The sequence below is a fragment of the Apteryx mantelli genome, chromosome 17 (genome assembly GCF_036417845.1).
Source record: "Apteryx mantelli isolate bAptMan1 chromosome 17, bAptMan1.hap1, whole genome shotgun sequence".
Lineage (NCBI taxonomy): Eukaryota > Metazoa > Chordata > Aves > Apterygiformes > Apterygidae > Apteryx > Apteryx mantelli.
Window position 1 is genome coordinate 8,262,572 of NC_089994.1, and position 21,344 is coordinate 8,283,915.

At 40.8% G+C, this 21,344-nt stretch overlaps 1 protein-coding gene across 3 annotated transcripts; it reads left to right on the forward strand.

The window, feature by feature from the left end:
* Positions 1-1,854: 1,854 nt before the first annotated feature.
* SMPD4 (sphingomyelin phosphodiesterase 4) lies at positions 1,855-20,917 on the forward strand. Of its 3 annotated transcripts, none has more exons than XM_067306927.1 (19): positions 1,855-1,957; positions 2,278-2,364; positions 2,906-3,048; positions 3,199-3,274; positions 4,154-4,262; positions 4,890-4,942; positions 5,761-5,912; positions 7,231-7,363; positions 8,039-8,110; positions 12,293-12,382; positions 14,925-15,070; positions 15,499-15,589; positions 16,500-16,600; positions 16,891-17,054; positions 17,740-17,945; positions 18,553-18,786; positions 19,556-19,687; positions 19,850-19,978; positions 20,439-20,917. In XM_067306927.1, exons 1-19 carry the CDS (start codon positions 1,919-1,921, stop codon positions 20,763-20,765), a joined length of 2,484 nt encoding a protein of 827 aa, XP_067163028.1. In that variant the 5' UTR covers positions 1,855-1,918; the 3' UTR covers positions 20,766-20,917. The 3 variants fall into 3 exon arrangements, with proteins under 3 accessions (XP_067163028.1, XP_067163029.1, XP_067163030.1); XM_067306928.1 differs by having other exon boundaries at positions 4,154-4,244; XM_067306929.1 differs by lacking the exon at positions 12,293-12,382.
* The last annotated feature ends 427 nt before the right edge of the window (positions 20,918-21,344 follow it).

Below are 21,344 nucleotides of genomic sequence, written 5' to 3' on the forward strand. Positions count from 1 at the left end.
AGCTTTGCCATCCCCAAGGCACAACAGATTTTTCAGGAGCTAAAATAGCTCTTTATCCCCACCTGGAGGAGGGAGCCTTCAATAAAGTGTTTGTTCACAGCCAGGGACAGTATCCTTTTGCAAATGCACTTTCGTAACATGGCCAGCATCCCATCCAGGCCATGCATTTCAAATAGGTATATGTATCACAGGAAATATAGCTCGAATAGCTCTATTTAAACATGCATTTGTAGGTGTCAAAGAAGTCTCCATCATCTATTACCTGCTTGATATATTCAAAATACGGGAAGTTTGTTAAAAAACTATATGTGATATAAAAAAAGGAAAGGAATATGCAAATAAACTCCCTGGCAGAATTCCATGCAGGGCTGTCTGACAAGCTGTCAGTTGGTCTTCTCTATAATCAAGGAACTGGATTGCCCTACTGCCACTGGAGCTGTTGCCTTCCTTTTCACTCACCTCCAACATCACTCACTTCCAAGATCCAGTTTCGGCAAAAGCAGATTGGAACAGAAGCAGGTGTCGACACCAGGAAATAATGCATCATTTTTAGTTCTCATCCTGTAAACATTTATGCAAATACTGAATCATCTTATACTTGCAAATAATCCTATCAAACTCAATGAATAAAGTTACCTTATGGGATCAGAGCTGATGTTTGAAAAGGAATTCCTCTATTTGTATTTCTAATAGAAATTTTATGCTTTGTTTCAATGCTTAAGACAATGGAATATAAGGCCATAATATCTTGGTTTGACCTCCTACATAACATAAAACAAGTAATTTCATTCAGCTCTTCCTGCATTTAGCATAAAACACAGTCAAAAGCATCATGAAAATCTGTATTTTAATCACATTGACCTTTTCTGACAAAACCTGTATATCTTACCACAAAAAAAACCAAACCTGTCTGAAGGGGATTGTTTTCTGCAAATCATGTTTACTGATATTAATTTTATTGCTGTCTTTGATATTTTATAAAATTATTCTTTTCGAGTCCTTTGACTGGAATTACCTCTCTGATTGCTGGCACAACATGAGCATTCTTCTGATTTTCTGGAATTTCCCTGAAATTCCCAGATTTATTAAAAATGAGCAGCAGATAGTTTTTCTGCATTTTTCTTGCACACAGATTGTTGGGGCTCTGAAGCTAACCACATCATTTTGCTTCCTCCCAAATATAAATGATAAGCGTGTCCAGAACGCTCCCTGCATTATTAGCAGTTCCGCCGTTCCTAGCTAGGAGCGCGACGCTAGCACCACAAAGATTTCTTTTGACACGGGAAAGGGATCGTTCGTACCTCTAGCACCTTATACTTCTCCTGATGACCTCAGCTTCCCCTAGCAGCTCTTAACTCGAAACGTTTGCTCACTGTCTCCTGCGGCCCCCTCACGCGTGCAGCCCTCGCTGCTAGAGGGGGTTCGGGCCGTAGCGGGCTCCCTTTCTGAGGCAGCTTTTTGGCCAGCTAACACGCGTTCGATTTAAAAACGCTCCCTTTTCCTTCACGACATTCTGATTTTCGTCCTCTAACCCGTTCCATGGCTTCCTCGCCCCGCGTTTGGAGGAAGCCTGTCCTGCAGGGCGCTGCCTCCCGCCTCGGCCCCCGCGCCCGCCGCAGCCCCGCGCCCGCGCTCGGCTAGCGGCCGCCGCAGCCGCAGGGCCCGGCCCCGCCGCCATGGCAACGGCGGCGCCCGCGCGACCCGCCGCGGCGCCTGCGGAGCGGCGTCACCTGCGCGCGCCGCCGGCAGCGCTGACGCGAAACGGCCGCGCCGGCGCCAGGCGACCGTTGCGAGCTGGGGGGCGGCGGCGCCTCCCCGTCCCCGTCCCGCTCCCGGCGCGGCGCGTCCCGGGCAGGGGGAGGCCGGCGGGCCGGGGCGCGCTGAGGGCTCCTCTCGCCCCACGGCGGGCCCCGGCAGCATGGCCGCCCCGCACCTGCAGCCGCCCAGCTTCCTGCTGGTGAGTGGCGCTGCGCCACGCCGGGGCCGGGGCCGGGGCCGCGCGCGCCGCTGCCGCCGCCCGGTCAGCGTGGAGCTGGCCGTAGCGGCCCGCTCGGCTCCACCTGCGGGGCTGGGGCAGCGGGGAGCCTCCGGAGCCGCCGAGGCTGCGAATCCGGTGACTCCCGGCAGCCCTGGGGATGCAGACGGCCGTGTGCGACTTCAGGCTGTCCGCAGAAATGCCGAGCGGGAGAAGCAGCATAGCCGAGGGGGTTTGTGCCGCAGCCTCGATGAATGTCCTTCCTGGCAGCGCGATCTGATTTCTCTTATCGTTCACCACAGGCCACTTTGAAGGCAGATTGTGTAAACAAACCATTTGTCCAGAGATGCCACGAGCTGGAGACAGTCATTGAGGAGTTTCCTGCCAAGGTAAACAGCTGCTGCCTTTTCAGAAACTTACTGTGCCACACATCTCAGGGGAATGATTATTTTTCTAGTATCACTATTTTTTGTTTCTACTTCTTTTACCAAGAGTTCTAAGGACCTTAGGTGTAACAGTATGAACCCAATATTTCCCAAAAGTTAAAAACTTTCCCACTCTTAAAAAAAAAAAGTTGTTTCAATTGATTGCATTTCAATTCTTACTTTTCAGCTCAACCTATGAGGAAAATGGCAGTTTCAAATGAGGCACAAAGCTGAATGCAGTGCCAATCAATATCATCGCAACCTTAGTGCGATTAGAAATCAGGATAGATTTCCTGTGACTGCCGTAGTTTAGTAAGTTGCTTCTAATGGAAGCTCTGCACAGTGATAATCTGAAAACAGCAGTAACTAATCCTGTGTAGTTAATAGGTGGTAGATGGTATCTTTGTACATTCTAGTGCCTGCAATAGAGGTTGTTCAAGTGAAGAATTGTGTACATTAACAAAAAAATAGCTATTTGTGTATATGTGTGTTATTTTCCCTAAAGGAATTGCATGGCATCTTCCCATGGTTGGTGGAGAGCATTTTTGGTAGCCTGGATGGCATCATCGTAGGTTGGAATCTTCGCTGTTTGCAAGGAAGAACAAACCCTACCGAATATTCAGTGGCTTTGGATTTCCTAGATCCCAGGTAAACCCATTAATTTCAGCCCAGATAGAAAACATATAGTGAATAAATAAACAGTGTTTGACCTTTTTCCCTTAGTACAAATATACATTCACAAAAGTGAGAAAATAGAGGGTGCTTACCATGGATTTTTTTTCTGGTGCTTGTTTGCAGTGGCCCAATGATGAAGCTGGTTTACAAACTCCAAGCAGAAGAGTACAGATATGATTTCCCAGTCTCCTATCTTCCAGTGAGTAACTGGAAAAAATTATATAAAGAGAGAAGAAAGTTGTTGTTGCACCTATTGGAACATTGTGTGCACTTCATGCACAAGGTTCAATATAGACCATGTTATATATTCTGTCTGCTTTAAATTTATAGCATGCTCCTTTTTTTAAAAGGCTGCTAGAGGAGAAGAATTCCCTGTCATAAATTTTGTATGAGATGGTGGCTGTTTGCATGTGAAATTGCTGGCCAGATATTTGTACTGTTCAGTCAGGAAACATGCATTGTAATTCTTATTTTGTCCCCAGAGAAGATAGTGTGCTTTATCTTGGTTACTAATAGTTGCAGGATTAAAAGCAGTTTTCCAGGCTCATCAGGGAGCAGTGCCTTCCCTGCCAATGCTTTGTGCCCATGTGTCTGACTAACTGCTATCCTAATGCGAAGTATAACATTTCACGGCCATACAAAAATGTTTATCTGCAGAGTTGTTTCACTGTGTTTCTTCTGTTGCTACCAGATACCTGCTGTGTAGAAACTGATCCAGATAGTTTTACAGTCCAAGCCAAGGTAACATCATTTAAGCAGTCACCATTCCACAGCTCAGTTATCTGAACAAAGTTCTCAGGTGGACACCAGCCTTCTGCTGATTCCACTGCCCTGAAAAAGTCTTGGTGAAGACTCCTTTTCATCTTAAATTGAAATACACATTTTCAGTGAGAAAGTCAGCAGTTATTGAAAGAATACTCATTTGCACAAGTCACTACTGCAATGCAGTAAACTCCCGCTGATCTGAGTGTTGATATGATCCCAGAATGCTGGAATGCAGCAGAACTTCACTATCTGAAAACAAACTCTGCAAGTATTCTGAGTAGCCTGCTTGATATTTCTTTACTCTGTCTTTCAGGGTCCCGTGAAGGCTTCAATACAAGAGCAAGTCCTACCAGAATGCTCATTATACCACAACAAAGTCCAGTTTCCTTCATCTGGTGGTTTAGGTTTGAATTTGGCTCTTAGTATCCTTTTAACAGTTGGAATTTAATGTCTTTTAAATATCTAAAATTAAGAGATCGAGAAGCATTTCTGTTGTATGTTTATTACATGTCTGTAGTGAATCACTGTGGTGCTATAGAGTTTGGACTAATCACTGGTAGGAATATTTAGATTCCAGTGAAAAATTAGTTTGTTTTCTTTCTATAAACTATTGTGGGAGAACTTCTGGCCTTATTGAAGCCAACAGCAAAACTCCCAATGACTTCAGTAGGGCCTGTATGTCACACTTTAGGTTTTGTAACTACTCTTTGCTTATGTAATATGATAGAAAAAGCCAAAGGGCTTGTTAACACTGCAGCTAGCATACCTGTTGGAAGCGGTCAAGCTGCAGCTGTATTGGTTTCAGTTTGAGATACTCTTCTTGGCCCATTAAGTTAACGCAAATGCGCTCTGCCACGTAGATGAAACTTACATTTTACCAAAATATGGTTGTCAGTTGGAAAGTGAGAAAGTCAAAGCTGGATTTGCTGTTAAGTTATAGCAAGTTAATTTAGCATTGACAAAACAACAATTTAGTGTCCAGTCAGCATCCTTGGATATCTAACAGCTGTACCTGGTTTTATATGTGATCCTTGACTTTGATCTTCCAGATCCATTTGAATATTACATGTTTTACTTTGCAATTAGTTTGATTACACAGAAGGTAAGTACCTTTCACAGCTTTTCCCTTAAAATACTGCTAGACTTTCTTCCTAAGTCTTCTGAGGTGCCAACTGAATTAACAGCTGTTTTAACTGTACCTTCAGAAAATTGTTACTGCTTTGCTTCAGTTCCCTAAGGAGACAATATAACACTACATGATGGACAACATGCCTATCTTAAACACACCAGTAAGCAGTCTGTCCAACAACACCTCAACATGGAGCAGGCAATGGACTCCAAATGGGTTCCCTTCCCCTCCCTCCAGTAACACCATTTATACAGTCATAATCACAGCTGTGTACTATGGTGTCTGGTTATTTGGTTCCTTTTCCTTCTGCTGCCTGTGCCACATAACACTGCACTCTTCTCATACTTGCTTACATTCACCACAGCAACATTTCTCTGCAGTTAGCTACTACAGCTAGTTACTATGCCTTTGCTCCCAAGCGTCTCTGATGTAAAATCACCCATTATAACCCCTGGACTTCTGCTTATACTAAAGAGGGCCAGACTGTGTTAATGTTAACACAGGGCCTTCAGACAATTGTGATTAAAATTTCTTACCCTTGGCAGGGCATTTTGTAGTTTGAGGATGAGTGAGCAAAACACCATTACGTGTTGCCAAATGTACAGCACCTCATGATATGAACGGTGCTTCTATTAAATCTTGGCAATAACTCATAAATCTTCAAGCCTGAAAAATCCAGTATGGAATTTCATCTTATAACTTCTGTAATGACATGTAGCAGACAATCCCTAGCGGTGGCTTAAAGTAAGAGGTATATAACCCTGAGTATATCCTGTGTGTATCTATTTCAGAACTCGCCCATCACCCATCATGTCAGCCCTTCCAACAGTGCTTATTTCATCTTGGTGGACACTTACCTGAAGTGTTTCCTACCTACAGAAGGAAGCGTCCTTCCTCCACCTTCTTCCAATCCTGGGGGAGCCATCCCTTCCCCTACTCCCAGGTAATGACTACAGTACCAGAGGCAGATTGGGGGAGCACTGCTTACAAAATCTGGCTTGCCGGAACTGAATTTCTAACAAGAAGAAAACAAATCTACTGTTTATTATCTATGTGTACTTATTATATAATTACAAAAAGAAGATTTTTAATTTGGCCGTAAAGGTTTCATTTGGCAGTCTGGAAGGTAACTATCATTGGAGCAGAAAAGGTACACATAAGCAACAAAAATTAATCAATTCAGCAACTTCAGTTGTATTTTGGGCCCTGCAACTGGAGTACAACAAATCTGACTGTACTGAAAAGTAGTTTTTACCATTGGAAATACATGTGGTAAAGATGGCACTGGCTGTATCTACTGCCACTGTTAAAAGGAAACTTGCATGTTCATTAATGTTGCTACAAAGCCAGACAACTTGGCATTTGGTCATTTTGTTTCAGCTCTGAAGCTGATGTCCTTAGTTGCTTTATGCTCTCATAACCTATTTTGCGCTTCTTTGAGAGTTGTAGTCAGGACCATGTCAGTGGATTTGTTGTAAACTGACAGTGCTCATAGGTTTCTTAGTTCATAATTGCCTCATGTGAAAAGCCAGGACATACATTAGTAATAAAATCATACAATGAGATCACCCTATTTCAGGTAACTTTTTGTATGGTGATAGAACAATATATTTAGCTACAACTGGAAGGAAGAGGGTGAAAGATTTTTGACCACGTACTGAAGCTCTAAATGTCTTTGTGGTTTTGTCATATAAGTAAATCCATAAAGTTGAAGTGAAAATTCTCCAACAAACACCCAGTCTTTTTGTTCTTTGTAATGACAAAGTGTGTGAAAATATAAGTTTTTAAAGATTGCTTTTTCTACTCTATATAAGTTATCAATATTAGCAATTTTCATACTAATGTAAAAATATAGAGCAATAATATGTTATATGATGCATTTCAATGCATTTCAAATACCACTTTCCATGGTCTCTTGAACCTTAAGGGTATATGTAGGAAAATAAAGATCAGGCGAATCATGAACATGAAAGGAAAAGAAAAATCATACAACTGAATAGGAGAGGGTAAAAAAAAAATGGTGCATTACTGAATGTAACATCTGGTCTGCATAAGCTGGTTCAAAGCAGTATGAATAATGAAGAAGTATTTGTTTATATTTAAAGTGACTACTAATTACAACATTGTGCAACAGTTTAAAATGTGTAAACAACTATGCAGATTTACTTTGTAAAGCTTGTTTTCCAGATTATAAAGTCATGATATCTTTCCCTTTGCTGAGGCTTAATGACTTCAGTATTTCCATTTATTTTTCCCTTAAGGTCTCCAGCGGTGCCTTTCACTTCCTATGGCATGCACCACACTAGTTTGCTGAAGCGGCACATTGCCCATCAGCCTTCTGTGAATGCTGACCCAGCTTCCCAGGAGATCTGGAGATCAGAAACACTGCTCCAGGTGAGCTGGATTTAGGGTAGGGCAGGAAAAAAAAACCAAAACCACTTCTTGCTACTAACTGAGGAATCTCTTCTTTTTAAATCAGAAACAAATAGTTATCCATTTTGCTCTAGCTTGTTTTTGGAATTGAGCAGTGAAGCTGTTTTCTGTTAGTGTAACAGAAATATTGTGAAACTGTTAAATTGTAGTGAAATTGTTAAGTTTTAACATAGAGAGGCACTTAATGTCTTTTTATTGGACTGAATATCTAACAACTGACCTCAGTGTTTCTGAATAATTTTTTCAGAGATGGGTTTCTATCTAAAGATTTATTTATTTATTTATTTTATTTTACATGAATTCTATGCTGTAAGCAAGGGTTGCCTGCAGAGAAGCTGCTTCTGTTCAGCACTGGGGGACAGGAAAGGAGTATCTGGACTTAACCCCTCTTCTGAAACAAGTTCCTACCATGTTGCTGAAGTGAATTATTAATCTTAAGCAAGTGCTAACAGTTTGCTGACTCAGTCACTTGCATTGATCTGATGACGCCCTGAAACATCTCTGAATAGGTGCCTCTTTGCAAGTACAGCTCAGGTTTTCAAATGACATATCACAGGCTTCCTTTTATCTGATTTGTGACTAACAAGCCCTGGATCATTTCTTTTTCCCTAGCTGAAAAAATTATTTTTTTTGCAGATCTTTGTTGAAATGTGGCTTCACCATTATTCACTGGAAATGTACCAGAAAATGCAGTCCCCTCATGTCAAGGTAATAGCCTGTACTTCATTCATGAATGTCAGCTGATTGTTGACTTCTTATGTTGAGGTAAATTCCCATTTTATGGGGAATTTTTTAGTAGATTAGTCCAAAGGAAAGAAAGAACTTATCAGAGTATCTACATGAATATGCCAAAACTGCTAATGCCCAGTTACGAAATATGTTGTGAATAAGTGTTTGTGTCATCCAGACTTGCTTTTGTTGCAAGAGTTGTGGTGTTTTTGTTTTGTTTTGTTTTTAAGATGAGTTTGTGGGATGATCACAACAATCTGAATGCTAATAATCAAAGCACTAATAACTAGGAAGATCCTACAGTAAAACATGGTGTTAAATCCCACAAGGACAACATGGCTGCTAAAAATACCTAAAATTGATTTCCAGCAGCAATAGCAACTGTTACTCAAGTACTGATAAGTAATTTTTTAAAGATCTGTAACCATTTTATAGCATAAATCCAAATTCAAATAGGAAGTATTACTAAATTGTCCTTCAGTTTTTAGTGAATGAACCATTTTTGTTGTTTCATATTCCAAAATATTCATTACTAAAAGTATACTGCTTTTTACCATAACGGTGTCAGAAGCAGTTCTGTAGCTACGTAAGTGTGGAATATCTTACAAATTCTTGCTTGTACAATACACTGTTTTAAGTGGTTTGTGGTGGCCTGTTCAGTGACATACTTGCATGTAAAAACTAGTAAGATTTTGGGAGGCTAAGATCAAAGGCACTGTAAATATAAAGGGAATTTGAAGGAGAAAGTGATGGTCCTCAGAATTCCCTCTGGGTCACAGTGGGACTTTTATAGAAAGGGAGAGAAATATAAAAGCTACCCAGGATTTATTCCTGGGCAAAAGAGTCATATGAGAGTTGATTGACCAAGAAATTCTGATCCTTCATTTCATCAGGCTATAAAATAACAAAAGTATGTATGTTTTGTTGGGGAAGAACATTGGAGAGCTGAAATGTGGTGGGTTTTGTCTTTTAATCTTAACGTTGAGGTCAAACTGCAAACTCTCACTAATGTTGTAAAGTCTCCACTTGGGACTCCCAGTAGCATGGCTGTGCACCAGTGATGGAAAGGCTTTGCTTGAAGTAACTTTGTTCTGTCTGTCTGTCCAGTCTCTGTGCATGAAGCACTGTGCTTAGGCCAGAAATAATGAATTGCTTTAAACTTCTCTCCTCTGTTCACCTTCTATATCTCAGATGCTCTCTTCTAACAATAGGGGAGCAGCCATTTAGACAATGACTATGAATGTTACAGTGAAATTCCCTAAGAAGAGCTTAAAGTTCTTTAAAATCATTTTCAGGATCTTCTCCAAGATGTGGGAAGTGAGCTGAGGCCACAGCCACCTGATGATATTTTATGTTAATCCCTGATGAGAAATAATTATGGGCGTGCAGAAAAATGTCTTCACACTTTGGGGCTAGAAAGTGTGAGTAGGGAACTGGAACTCCCCATGACATCCAGAAAGGGACAAAGGATCTCTTTGGAGGAGGACTGAGGAATGTTCCAGTTGAGTTGGGGACAGGACTGTTTCATAAGCCAGTGGTGCTTAAGTTGAGTTTTGTAGACTGGTTGCAGGGTGGACTGAAGGAGAACAGTCAGCTTCTTAGTTGCTCAAATGAGGAAGTAGAGTATGTAAAAATATAGTTCTGTTTCATTTTAACGTAAGGGTGTTTCACCGGAAATCCAAGACCACCATAAACCTTATTCTTAAAATGATTAATAAGTATGCAGATTCACCTGATTCCATTTAGCCTTCTATGCATTTGGAAGGAGGAGTAATTAGTGACCAGTAATCCCAGGGGCTGGACCCGTTTGACCATTAGTGAGTCAAAATAGCCACATACCTGTATTGGAGGGTGGGACGAGGTTCCACAGAACTTGCTCTTTCTTTGTCCAGCAGCCAGACTTATTTGCCTTGATGGGCCAAGCCAGATCCTAGACATGTAACTTCTTTCTGTGAAGCATCTTGAGAAATGATAGATCTTAAAACTAATTAATCTCATCACAGATTTCTCTTTAGAAGTAGAAGGGAGGAAAGGGAATGAATAGTAAAGAATTTCTTCTGAAAAGATATACTCTCCTTTCTATTTTACTGCTTTGAATTCATCCTGGATCTGCTGTGAACCTGAGGTTGACACTATTTACTATGCTGGGTTTGAGTGTTCTCCCCATTAATTCCTATTTCCCCATTCTGTTATGCTCTCCCTTCGCTGTCCCTTTCTTGGATGCTCCAGAGCCCAAGTGTGCAACATCTCTTTTCCTATTCCCTTCTGCTGTAATCACAACTAACCCTTAAAAAGAGGTTTGATACAATTTTATATAATGCTTGCTGCCCTTCCAATGCCATGTGACATAGACCCCAGCACTGCATGTGGAACACACATGAGACTTCTGGCTCTTGCTGATTCCTGTGGCAGGGGAGTTGATTACGAAGCAGAAGATGTGCTTGTGCTGTTGGGGAGCTTGCAGTAACAATGCTACCGCTCTTCTATGAACCAAAAGATACCAAACTGACACTAGAGGAGATTAGGTAGAGGCTGTTCAAAGACAGAAGAGGTGTGATCTGGAGAGTTGGTTTAGATGCCTGACAGTACTCATTGGGGTCTCTGTGTAGTGTACATTCTTTTGTTTTGTTTTTTCATTAATTTCATACACGTGTGTCACTGACGCTACAGTATCCTATTCACCACATAGTAATAAAAATACTCTTTACCTTACTCTTTCAAGAAGAAATCTGGTTGTGGATTCCAGGATTTCAGTGTTAAGGCTAGATGACTTTTGTATCAGCATATACCACTGTATGTTAGGTCTGTCTTTGCCTTTTTATACATGTGTTGCTTCCCTAATAGTAGAAGCAATTTCCTCTTTTGAGGCTCTTCACAAGACCTGCCACCCTCCCCAAAGCCTTTAAGTAGAAAGAGAAGACTGAGGATTTTGCCGAACTGGAAAATTACTGGAGAGGTTCACAGTCGAGGGAGGTGATTCTCCCCCTCTACTCAGCCCTGGTGAGGCCACATCTGGAGTACTGCATCCAGTTCTGGGCTCCCCAGTACAAGAGGGATGTGGCACTACTGGAGCAAGTCCAGCGAAGGGCTACAAAGATGATTAGGGGACTGGAGCATCTCTCTTATGAGGAAAGGCTGAGAGAGCTGGGCCTGTTTAGCCTGGAGAAGAGAAGGCTGAGAGGAGATCTTATCAATGTGTACAAGTATCTGAAGGGAGGGTGTTGAGAGGATGGGACCAGACTCTTTTCAGTGGTGCCCAGTGACAGGACGCGAGGCAACGGGCACAAACTGAAACACAGACAATTCCATCTGAGCATGAGGAAAAACTTTTTCACTGTGAGGGTGACAGAGCACTGGAACAGGTTGCCCAGAGAGGTGGTGGAGTCTCCTTCTCTGGAGATATTCAAAACGCGCCTGGATGCAATCCTGTGCAATGTGCTCTAGGTGACCCTGCTTGAGCAGAGGGGTTGGACTAGATGATCTCCAGAGGTCCCTTCCAACCTCAGCGATTCTGTGATTATAAAAAGCCAACCTTTTCCTCTCCTACTCCTTGGGAAGACAAAAGTATTTGTGTTTCTTCCCAGCATACAAACCCTGCTTCTCCAGCACTACAGGAAGAATATGACAAAGCTTTCAAACTAGTATTGAAAAAGCTTCCAGAAAAATGAACGCTTTTACTCCATTATTTAAAAAGCAATCAAACCAAAAAAAGTCCACACAAATAGCGTATATAAGCCCTTTTCGCTGCAGTTCAGTTAGCTTCTGAAATGGAGAATTTGGACTAGTTTATTTGGCAAAAACTTCATATCCCCTATGCTCTACCACTACTTGCTCTGGGTGTAGCAAAGAAAATAGCCCACTCACAGCTACACTTTTTTGGACTCCTGCACCCAGGTTCATTGGGATCCCACCCCAACATCATGTCAGTTATATTTTCAAGGTGATAAAGGGTATGAAATACTGTGGAATCCAACTACTGAACATCAGAAGAGGATACTGTGGCTGCAGTTGTTATTGTGATATGTTGTCCCTGACTGTATTTGTGACGTTCATTTTTTCCCCCACCCTTCTTCCTTGGGCTCATTCTCACTTTTTTTTTTCTCTTGCTCTCTTCTCTCCTTTTTCCCCTCCCCCCTTCCTTTTTTGTTTCTGTTGTCTCAGCTGGAGGTTCTCCACTACAGACTCAGTATCTCCAGTAAACACCACGGTAGTCCTGCCCAATCCAGCTACCAGGCCCTCCACGCATACCAAGTATTACCATCTTTTCATTTTGTTTCCTTTTTAAAAATCTTGTTCCATCATATAATCTGCAAAGTGTATTAACTGGTGCTAGCAGAAAAAGCTGCTGTACAGCTAAGGTGTGGTTTTACAATTTGATTGAGAATACTGCATTGAGACTTACTAAATTTTCAGCGAGAGCAGCTACTGAAAGATACTAGTGAAGCCTACGGAGAAAACAATTAAAAGACTAGCGTATTGTGAGGACTAACTGGAAGCTCCATTTTCAGAGATGCATCTCTAATGCATCATAAAAGAGGTTTGCGCGTCAGCTATGCTAATGTTTTTTGATACCAAAACTGGCTTCACTGATGGCAGATTTCTGCCCTCTTACACACTACTCATTTAAACAAACCTTGCACAGAAGAGAAGATCAGAACTTGCATGACTGTCACCTAAACTGAAGGTAGGTAACATCTAGTTTCCTCCAGCCAATCCAATGTCATTGGATAGTGCTAAATTTGTACTGACACCCTGAACTTGACTGCCCAGCTTTGCAAAAGGACACAAGTGGTACACTTGCAGATTGTTTAGGAAATGTGCATGCAAAAACATTCCTGTTGGAACAGATTGCTGGGTCCTCTTTCCCTTCTTCAGCCCTTTATTCATTGGGTCTTCATTTTGGGAAAGGGGATGGCTGAGCATGTGCTCTATAAAGCTCTTATTTAGCACAAGGTGGAATTTTCCTGCTGTTTAATACTTTACTTTTGTATAAAGTATTGTGAAAGCTCAAGATACTTCTTACAAGGGAAAACAGTAGCTACTTGCTTTAAAATCTTTTTTACTATTAGGTTTATCTGTTTGCTATGTTAAAAAAAGAATGGCATACATGCATCCTGTAAGCTAAGGTTTGACAATGAATGCAGCTGGGAGGAAAATACCTTTTAAACTTAAAACAACTATAATCATCATGCTGGTAATCCAGGCTAAGAAGAAATTATAAAAATTGTTAATTGAAAAAGTATTAGCGTGACATGAAATGATGCACTAAAATAGTGCTACTGGTGATTTTGTAAATTCCAAATTGGTGACCTTGAAGGGTCACCAATTTTCACAAGCCTGGAACTTTGAAAATGACACCCGTTCAAGGTCTACAGCAGGGTACTCAACCTCTCTAACTGCTTTTGAAAATCTTGATCTAAAATCCTAGGACTAAATAACTTCTCAAAGCCCTACCATTTTATGTATGCCCTTCTCGGCACTCTAGATAAACATGCTAACTTACCAGGACATGTCAAGAACGCAAGCAACTTCAATAGAACCGATAACAGGGTATCCCCTCCCTTAGAGGAGTCTTGGATCTGGCTGCATCTCCAAATTAAGAGATCTATCATCAAGCCTTGAATCTTCTCCAGGAATGAACTTTACAGCACAGAAGTAAAATTTTAAGAAAAGTTTCTGGCCTGATTAGGAATGTAAAAACACATCTGTTTTAACTCAGGCACTGCTGACAAGGGATAGTATTTAATATATAGCTATAGCACTGGAAACACTGTTGAATAGATTTAAGAAGCAGAAGTTTGCTATACAAAAATGCCTGCAAGTCCCCCTGAGTCATATTCAAAACCTTACCTCAGCATGGCTTCATTATGGCATCCTGGAAACATCTCACAGCTTCTGTCCAATAGAGTCTTTCAGCATCTTCCATTATACTTGCTGCTGTGTCTTTAGTTTCAAGTACATTCTTCTTGACTTTCTAGACACATGAGCACTGTAAGACTTAGAATATAAATGAAATCTCAGTCTACTACTGAAGGCAGATTTGAAGATTACTTCACTACTCCTAAAGCAGATTACAGCAGCAAAGGAGTTGGTGTTTTGTCCCCAGACACTGCAGCAGACCAGTTCTGGTGTTGGGCACACAGAAAACTAGTTTTTTTTTTTTTTTTTTTTAACCTCATGTATCTCCCTGCTTCACCATACACAAGCTCATCTGTTAACAACATCACAGTGGCTCACCATCGCTTCTTACTATAACTCTTTCTAGGATTCTTTTTTCTTATAAGACAGAAGCGCGTCAGCATAGAAAGGAGAGCTCAGTAAAGAGTCAGCCAAGAGCACAACAAAAGATCTGTTGTGCTGTCTACAGCAGTCAACTTACAACAGTAATGAAAGGATAGACTTTTTTTTTTTCCTCCCCAGAAAGGGGTAAGTTAAAATCTACACAGATTATTTTGTTCTGCTATGCTCACCCATAGCAAAGGCTAGCTTGAAATTCAGTGCAGTGGTAAAAATGTAAACCCTTTTTCTCACAACCATGTTGTCAAAAATGCACCATTGTTTCTTAGTGAACTGAAAGTGAACTCAGTGTGAACTCAGAAGAGTGATACAGCTTGTCTTGGGGAGCAAGTCTGCTTAAAATCAGGTGGCACCAAAATACAGTGAAGAGCTTAAAAGGAAGAGAGGCACTTCTTGTGTTTGAATTTCTGATCTGAGAATATCATTTTTCTGAGTTATCTCCTGGTGGGTTAGCGTATAATACTTATTATCTTTCTGTCTTTTGCTTTGAATGTAGGAGTCATTCAAACCCACTGAAGAGCATGTGCTAGTGGTAAGACTGCTTGTGAAGCACCTGCATGCTTTTAGCAACAGCCTGAAACCAGAGCCTCTCTCCCCTTCAGCTCACTCCCACACAGCCAGCCCACTAGAAGAGTTTAAAAGGTAGGTACATGAGTGACCTGCCTCTAGAACATACAGGTGTTCTCCATGGGAAAACTCTGCCTTCAGTGAGAGGTTGAAGTCAGGTTGCTTTGACAGCTAAATACAAATGTATGTTATTGAAAGCATGTAAGAGCTACTGAATTATGTTCCTCATGACCATTAGATGGGGAAATCAGATTCAGGAGAGGGATGTCTTGCTATTATGCTAGTTTGTATGTTGGTACAAGTCAAAGAAAAGAAAAAGTACGAGAGGATTCTGGTCAAGGGTAATGGACAATTTTACAGATGCATTTGAGTTGTGATTCAATGGCCAGAAGTAGCTTCAGCTGAGAAAGAGCAAGTTTGGGTCAGTCCTTTTACATTTGTGGAATGTTTGTTAAGATTTGCTGCTGATTTATACATGTGACTGTGTTTGAATCCGTTTGCAGGGTTGTGATTCCTCGGTTTGTCCAGCAGAAACTTTACATCTTTCTACAACACTGTTTTGGCCACTGGCCTCTGGATGCCTCTTTCAGAGCAGTAAGTATCTGAATCTGTACTCGATCAGAATTAGTAGTTAGCTATTGCTATGTAAACAGTTACTTCCTGGTCTTTGAAAAGAGTGCTTGATAGATGCAAGAAGGAAGATGTATAGATTTTGGTGAGAGTTACACTTGGGTGTTGGCCAATTTTTCTGACTCTTGTGAAAATGGCTGCTGATTGAAAAGAATTAGGTGTTACTTTTAAAACAGATATGCTCTTAGAGATCCTAATTTTCTAATATCTAATATAATGTGTCGTAAACAAGAGTAATACAACATTAATTTATGATAGTAAGATACTGTAAATACTACCTTCTGTAAGCAGGAAGAGAAATTAGACCACGATCCCTACAGTAAGAGTTTAAAAGTGCAATGTAACAGTGCTAGATGTTGCTGACTGTTGTTGGTTATATCACAGTGTTTGAAGTACACATGTAGGGCAAAATTTCACAAGAAATCTTTGCAGAGGCCATGACAAAGTTGTCCTTGGCTTCAGTGCAATCAAGACTCCACTCCATTTCCTCAGTGCAGTGGGTACTCAAGGATACAAGGGGACAGATGAAATGCTGTCAATGTAACATCTTATTTACTTGAACACATCAGAGCTGTTAAACCTTAAATGTACCTTAAAAGCAGTCACCAGCTAAGTTTCCTTTTTACAGTAGCCATTTGAGCTCTGTCTCATTTGGGTACTATAGAAAATCCAGCTTGGTTCTAATGAACACGGAGTTCTTTCAAATCTTGTTCAAAGATACTTGGATCACTACAGAGAGCTTTACTGCTAAAGACTTTTGGTTGTCACTAAGATGATATTCACTCGGTTCAAAGCAAATAAAAAAACTCTCTTCTCTCTCCTTTTTCAAACTATATTGATACTCACATGTTTTTTATGTGTGGTTTTGCTTCAGGTTCTAGAGATGTGGTTAAGTTACTTGCAGCCTTGGAGGTATGCTCCTGAAAAACCACCTCAAAGCGCAGAGCCCTTGCCTCGCAGCGTGTCAGAGAAATGGTAAGGAGAGAAATGGCTCTGAGCAATTTAAACCAGGCCTCAAGCTTATGCAGACCCTGAATACAACAGCATGATTTTAGGAGGCATCCACCAACTAGCTTCCTGTACAAGATCAGAGATGATTTCTTATGACACAGGGGTTTCTTTTAAGAGGAACATTTTGTCTCAGTGCAAACAGGTCATCTTTCCAGGAGATAGTCGAAAACATTCCTTTTATGAATTATGTGGCAGAAAACAAAATATAATTATTTAAATAGCTGTACTCACAAATGCTGTACTCACTTTGACAGGGCTGCCTTCATTCAAGAAAACCTACTTATGTATACCAAGCTGTTTGTAGGATTTTTGAACCGAGCTCTTCGAACAGATTTGGTCAGTCCAAAAAATGCTCTCATGGTGTTCCGAGTAGCCAAAGTCTTCGCTCAGCCCAACCTAGCTGAAATGATCCTGAAAGGTAAATGGATATTTTCACATTTTACACTGTCTGGTCTTGTACTTTCTTCTCAATGGCTACATCTTATTTCAGAAACATTGAGATAAATAGACTTACTCTCCCATTTTACATGCTGTCCTGCCATTCAGAGGCTTGGGTGCCTTTGCTTCTATTTGTAGTATCGGTTTAATATGTCTACAGTTCTCTTATAATCATAATCATTTATATTTCATTCCACAATTTTTCTTTAAAGTATGCTGGGTATTTACAATAAAGTTAGACTTCTTATATATATGTCTTACTTGGTTATTTAGCTCAGGAATGAAACTTATTAAATCTCTAAAGATGTCCATACTTAGCAAACTAGCTAATCAGCCAGTCAAGTATGCACTTCAGGATAATTAGAGTACAGTAAATTTGGGAGATGCAAGATTTGGCAAGTATCAGTCTTAAGTGTCATGAGAGTGTAATGCCCTTCTTGAAAACCAGTTATGGCCTAAAATTGCTGTCTGTATGGTCTGCATCTAAATGCATTCTGATCCTGGCAAAACATTTTTGCTGTGTAAGGACAATGTTAAATTAAAAACAGATAATTAAGGTAGCTCTAGGGGAGAGAAGCCTACCTCTGTAAAAGCAGTTGCCCAGCAGCCGTAAGATGCTTTGTAGCCATTATGTAATCATCTTTACTACTTTTCTCAAACTCTAGGAGAACAGTTATTCTTGGAGCCAGAACTTGTTATTCCCCATCGTCAACACCGACTTTTTATGACCCCCACGCTCGGTGGGAGCTTCTTCTCATCGTGGCCTCCAACTATTACAGATGCCTCATTTAAGGTGAAGAGTCATGTTTACAGCCTGGAAGGACAGGACTTCCAGTATAAACAAATGTTTGGCGCAGAAGTCAGGAATTTGGTAAGAAACAACAGGTTTCTTGGCACAAGCCTTTCTATCCTGATAGATGTTTCTCAATCCTGAGCATTCATATTATTAGAAATAAGGAGTGGAAAACTTCACCCCCTGCACTAGTTTGTTTAAAAGTTTGCCAGTGGTGACTTTTGGAATCTGAGGGGTCTCAATCCAGTACAGCCATAAAAATCTACCTACTTTTTCCTAAATAAGAGGTGAATGTGAGGGCTTGCTCCCTTAGAGCAGTCTATTGCGAGCATTTCCTCTCAAACATGTTGTTTACTCTGCATTTCTGATTTGTGTGTTGATCTCTACCCAGCAGCCAGCCAGGTAAAGATAGCAGGAGAAAAAGTAGCTGAAAACGCTAAGAAGCACTTGGGTTTCTTTAAGTGTTTCAGCAGCGGAGAACTACCTCTGCCCTGCTGGAAATGCAACTAATTAACTGTCCCAGCAGAGGTCTGTGTTTACTAAGGGAGTGAGTTTGCTGGGTTTGCTCTGACTGCCAGGTATCAAGGCAGCATTTCATCCCTATATTGATGCTTAGTGGTCCTTTATCTTTACATCCTAGACTTAATTACTCTAATTACTCTTTTTTTTTTTTTTTTTTGTTAAGGTGTTAAAACTGGCTCAGTTGATTTGTCAGGCCCAGCAGACAGCAAAATCCATATCAGACCATTCTGCAGAGACACTGGCTAGCCAGTCCTTCTTTTCATGGTTTAGATTTACACCATCCGATATGAATGGTTCCTACACAGGCAATGACCTTGATGAAATTGGGCAAGACAGCATCAAAAAGACAGATGAATATTTAGAGAAGGCACTGGAATATTTGTGTCAAATCTTTAAGGTATGTAACCCCTTTGTTCATACTGCCTCATAAGAGTATTATGAAGAGTCAGGATTCCTCAAATGTACTCATAGCACTCTGTTTTACCTTGTGGGATGTACTGTGTGGCAGAAGTCATCCAGTGACCCTGCTGGCAAAGCTGGGCTTAGAAATCTTTTAAGCTTGACTTCTCCCAAACACTGGAAAACCCCTTACTATATAGATAGAACTAGATGCTCTGGATTTCTAAATATCAAGCCCAGGCTGTTTTAAGTGACTGCTCTTTTGGGCTGTATAGCTTATAACAAACTTGGGTCTCAACTTGTGCCTATTCTCATGCTTGCAAACATGCAGTGCATGGCTTGCTTACATTTTAAAAGCAGTCCAGTATTTTCTAAATTAAAAAAGCTACAAAAAGACAACATTCAACTGCAGATATGGATGAATGGAGGAACTGCAAGTTGGCTGTTTCTTTAGTAAAAATAGCAGATCTCTGTCCCAGACACACTCACAGAATTGGCCTAGGAGAAGTTGTTTTACAGCTCTCTCCAGCCGTTAAGGGATAGAGGACAAAACTCCTGTCTGGGCTTTGACGAACACAGACAATAGATCCAGTGATTTTCATCTCCTCCTGATTTCTAATCAAACTGCTATTTGAGCGGTTCTCAGTACCCATGCTGGTGGTTGTCAAAGGCTTACACTGCTGAGGAGTTTGTGAAAGGAAAACAGATGGAATAGAAGAAGGGGGCAGATCAAACACATGGTTTAGAACTGTGTTATTCTTGAGCAGCTGAATGAAGCCCAACTGACCCAGATGATGATGAAGTGTGGGACAGCTCAGGATGAGAATGGAAAGAAACAGCTTCCAGACTGCATTGAAAGTGAGGATGGGCTCATTCTCACACCCCTTGGCAGATACCAGGTGAGAGAAGAAAGTTTCCATATTGCTACCTTAGGCTGTTCTTGAGAAAACAAGTTGTCTTTCTACATCAAGAGAAATGCAGTATTTCTGGGACTAAGAGGGGTCAGTATAAATGTAGCTCCCACCTGATGCAAGATGTGGAATTTGTTTTCCTGTTTCTAGATCATAAATGGCTTACGTAGATTTGAGGTACAGTATCAGGGAGATACTGAGCTTCAGCCCATCCGAAGCTACGAAAATGCTACTCTTGTTCGCCTCCTATTCCGTTTATCCTCAGCACTTAACCAAAGGGTAAGTAAAACATCCAGTCTCCTTTTGTGCTTTCTGTTGCGTATTATGTGTTCTTCACTGCACCTGCACGTATATGACACTTGATTTGTTCTTGCGCTATGTCCTTTCTTGTGGTTTAGATGGGTGAGTAAATATTTCCTAATAGCATTGGACCTGCTTCTCTACCTGTGCTTCTGTTCTTCCTACCCTGCTTTTCTAAGTAAAAGAAAATGTTGATCAAGAACATTTTAAATGTATTCTTTACATTTGATCAATTGTTTTCTTCCTGTAGATGCTATAGATATGATGAAAGCCTGCACTAAAGCAGTTTTACTGTTTAAAAATATTTTTTGATTTTGTATCTACTGTAATCCTCCTCTACCTTATCTTCATTCCATAAATCACAAAAAAGTATAAAATAAGTTACACTTATAACATCAGTTGCAGTATAATACTAATGTTTAAACTTTTCTTACCTCAGTTTGCTGATCAGATGGAAGTACTTTGCTCCAGGGAGGATTTTATTGGCAAGCTTTGCCGCTACCATCTTATCAACCCACACCTTGCACAGAAAACGAGGTATATTCCTATGTCGAAGGACAGAACAAGCCATAACTGGGGACCAAGAATCAGTCTGAGGTTTCTAGCTAGCTACAGGACTCTCACTTCCTTGCTAATGATCTACTTCATTGCATCCTGGTTTTGCATTGGGCCAGTAGGTTGCACATTCATTATCCTGTTTGGATATTTTCTTTATGCCATACTAATGACTTTCTTCTCTGAAGGATGGAAACCTCATCAACACTAATTTCTTTCTCCTTCTCACAGCTTATACTTGTAACATAAATATTCTCAGGATAACCAGTCTGGGGTTCAGCAAGTAAGACATTTGAATTATTGTATCAGACTTTCTTAAAGTATTTTTTTAATATTAAAATTGAGCAAGTTTTATAAACAGAATGATATGGTTTTGTGGCAGTAGAAATGATCAGTGTAAATTATTTTTTATAAAAGCTTTCTTATAGAACTTAGTGAATGTGATTTTTTTGAAGGGTGGGAGGTGAGCCATTAATATTTGTAACACTGAAATGAACCACCTGAAGAAACTACAGTATACCACCTGCAGAAACATTATTGATTCAGCAATACAACTGTACTGAAGCCTCTTATTTCCACTGTTCTGAGGCAGGAATTAGCTATTCGAGCTGACTGCTGGAGGATTTATGTGTTATGCTCAAAGTCAGAGCAGTTAAAAGGCAACAGGAACTGTGGTGCACCAAAAAATTCAGCAGGGAGTTGTGCTGCCAGGAAAAAAACAGAAAGCGAGAGAAGGCGGCAGGAGTCGCAGCTGGCAGCGCGGCGCTTTGCGCTCTCCGGCCATCTCGGC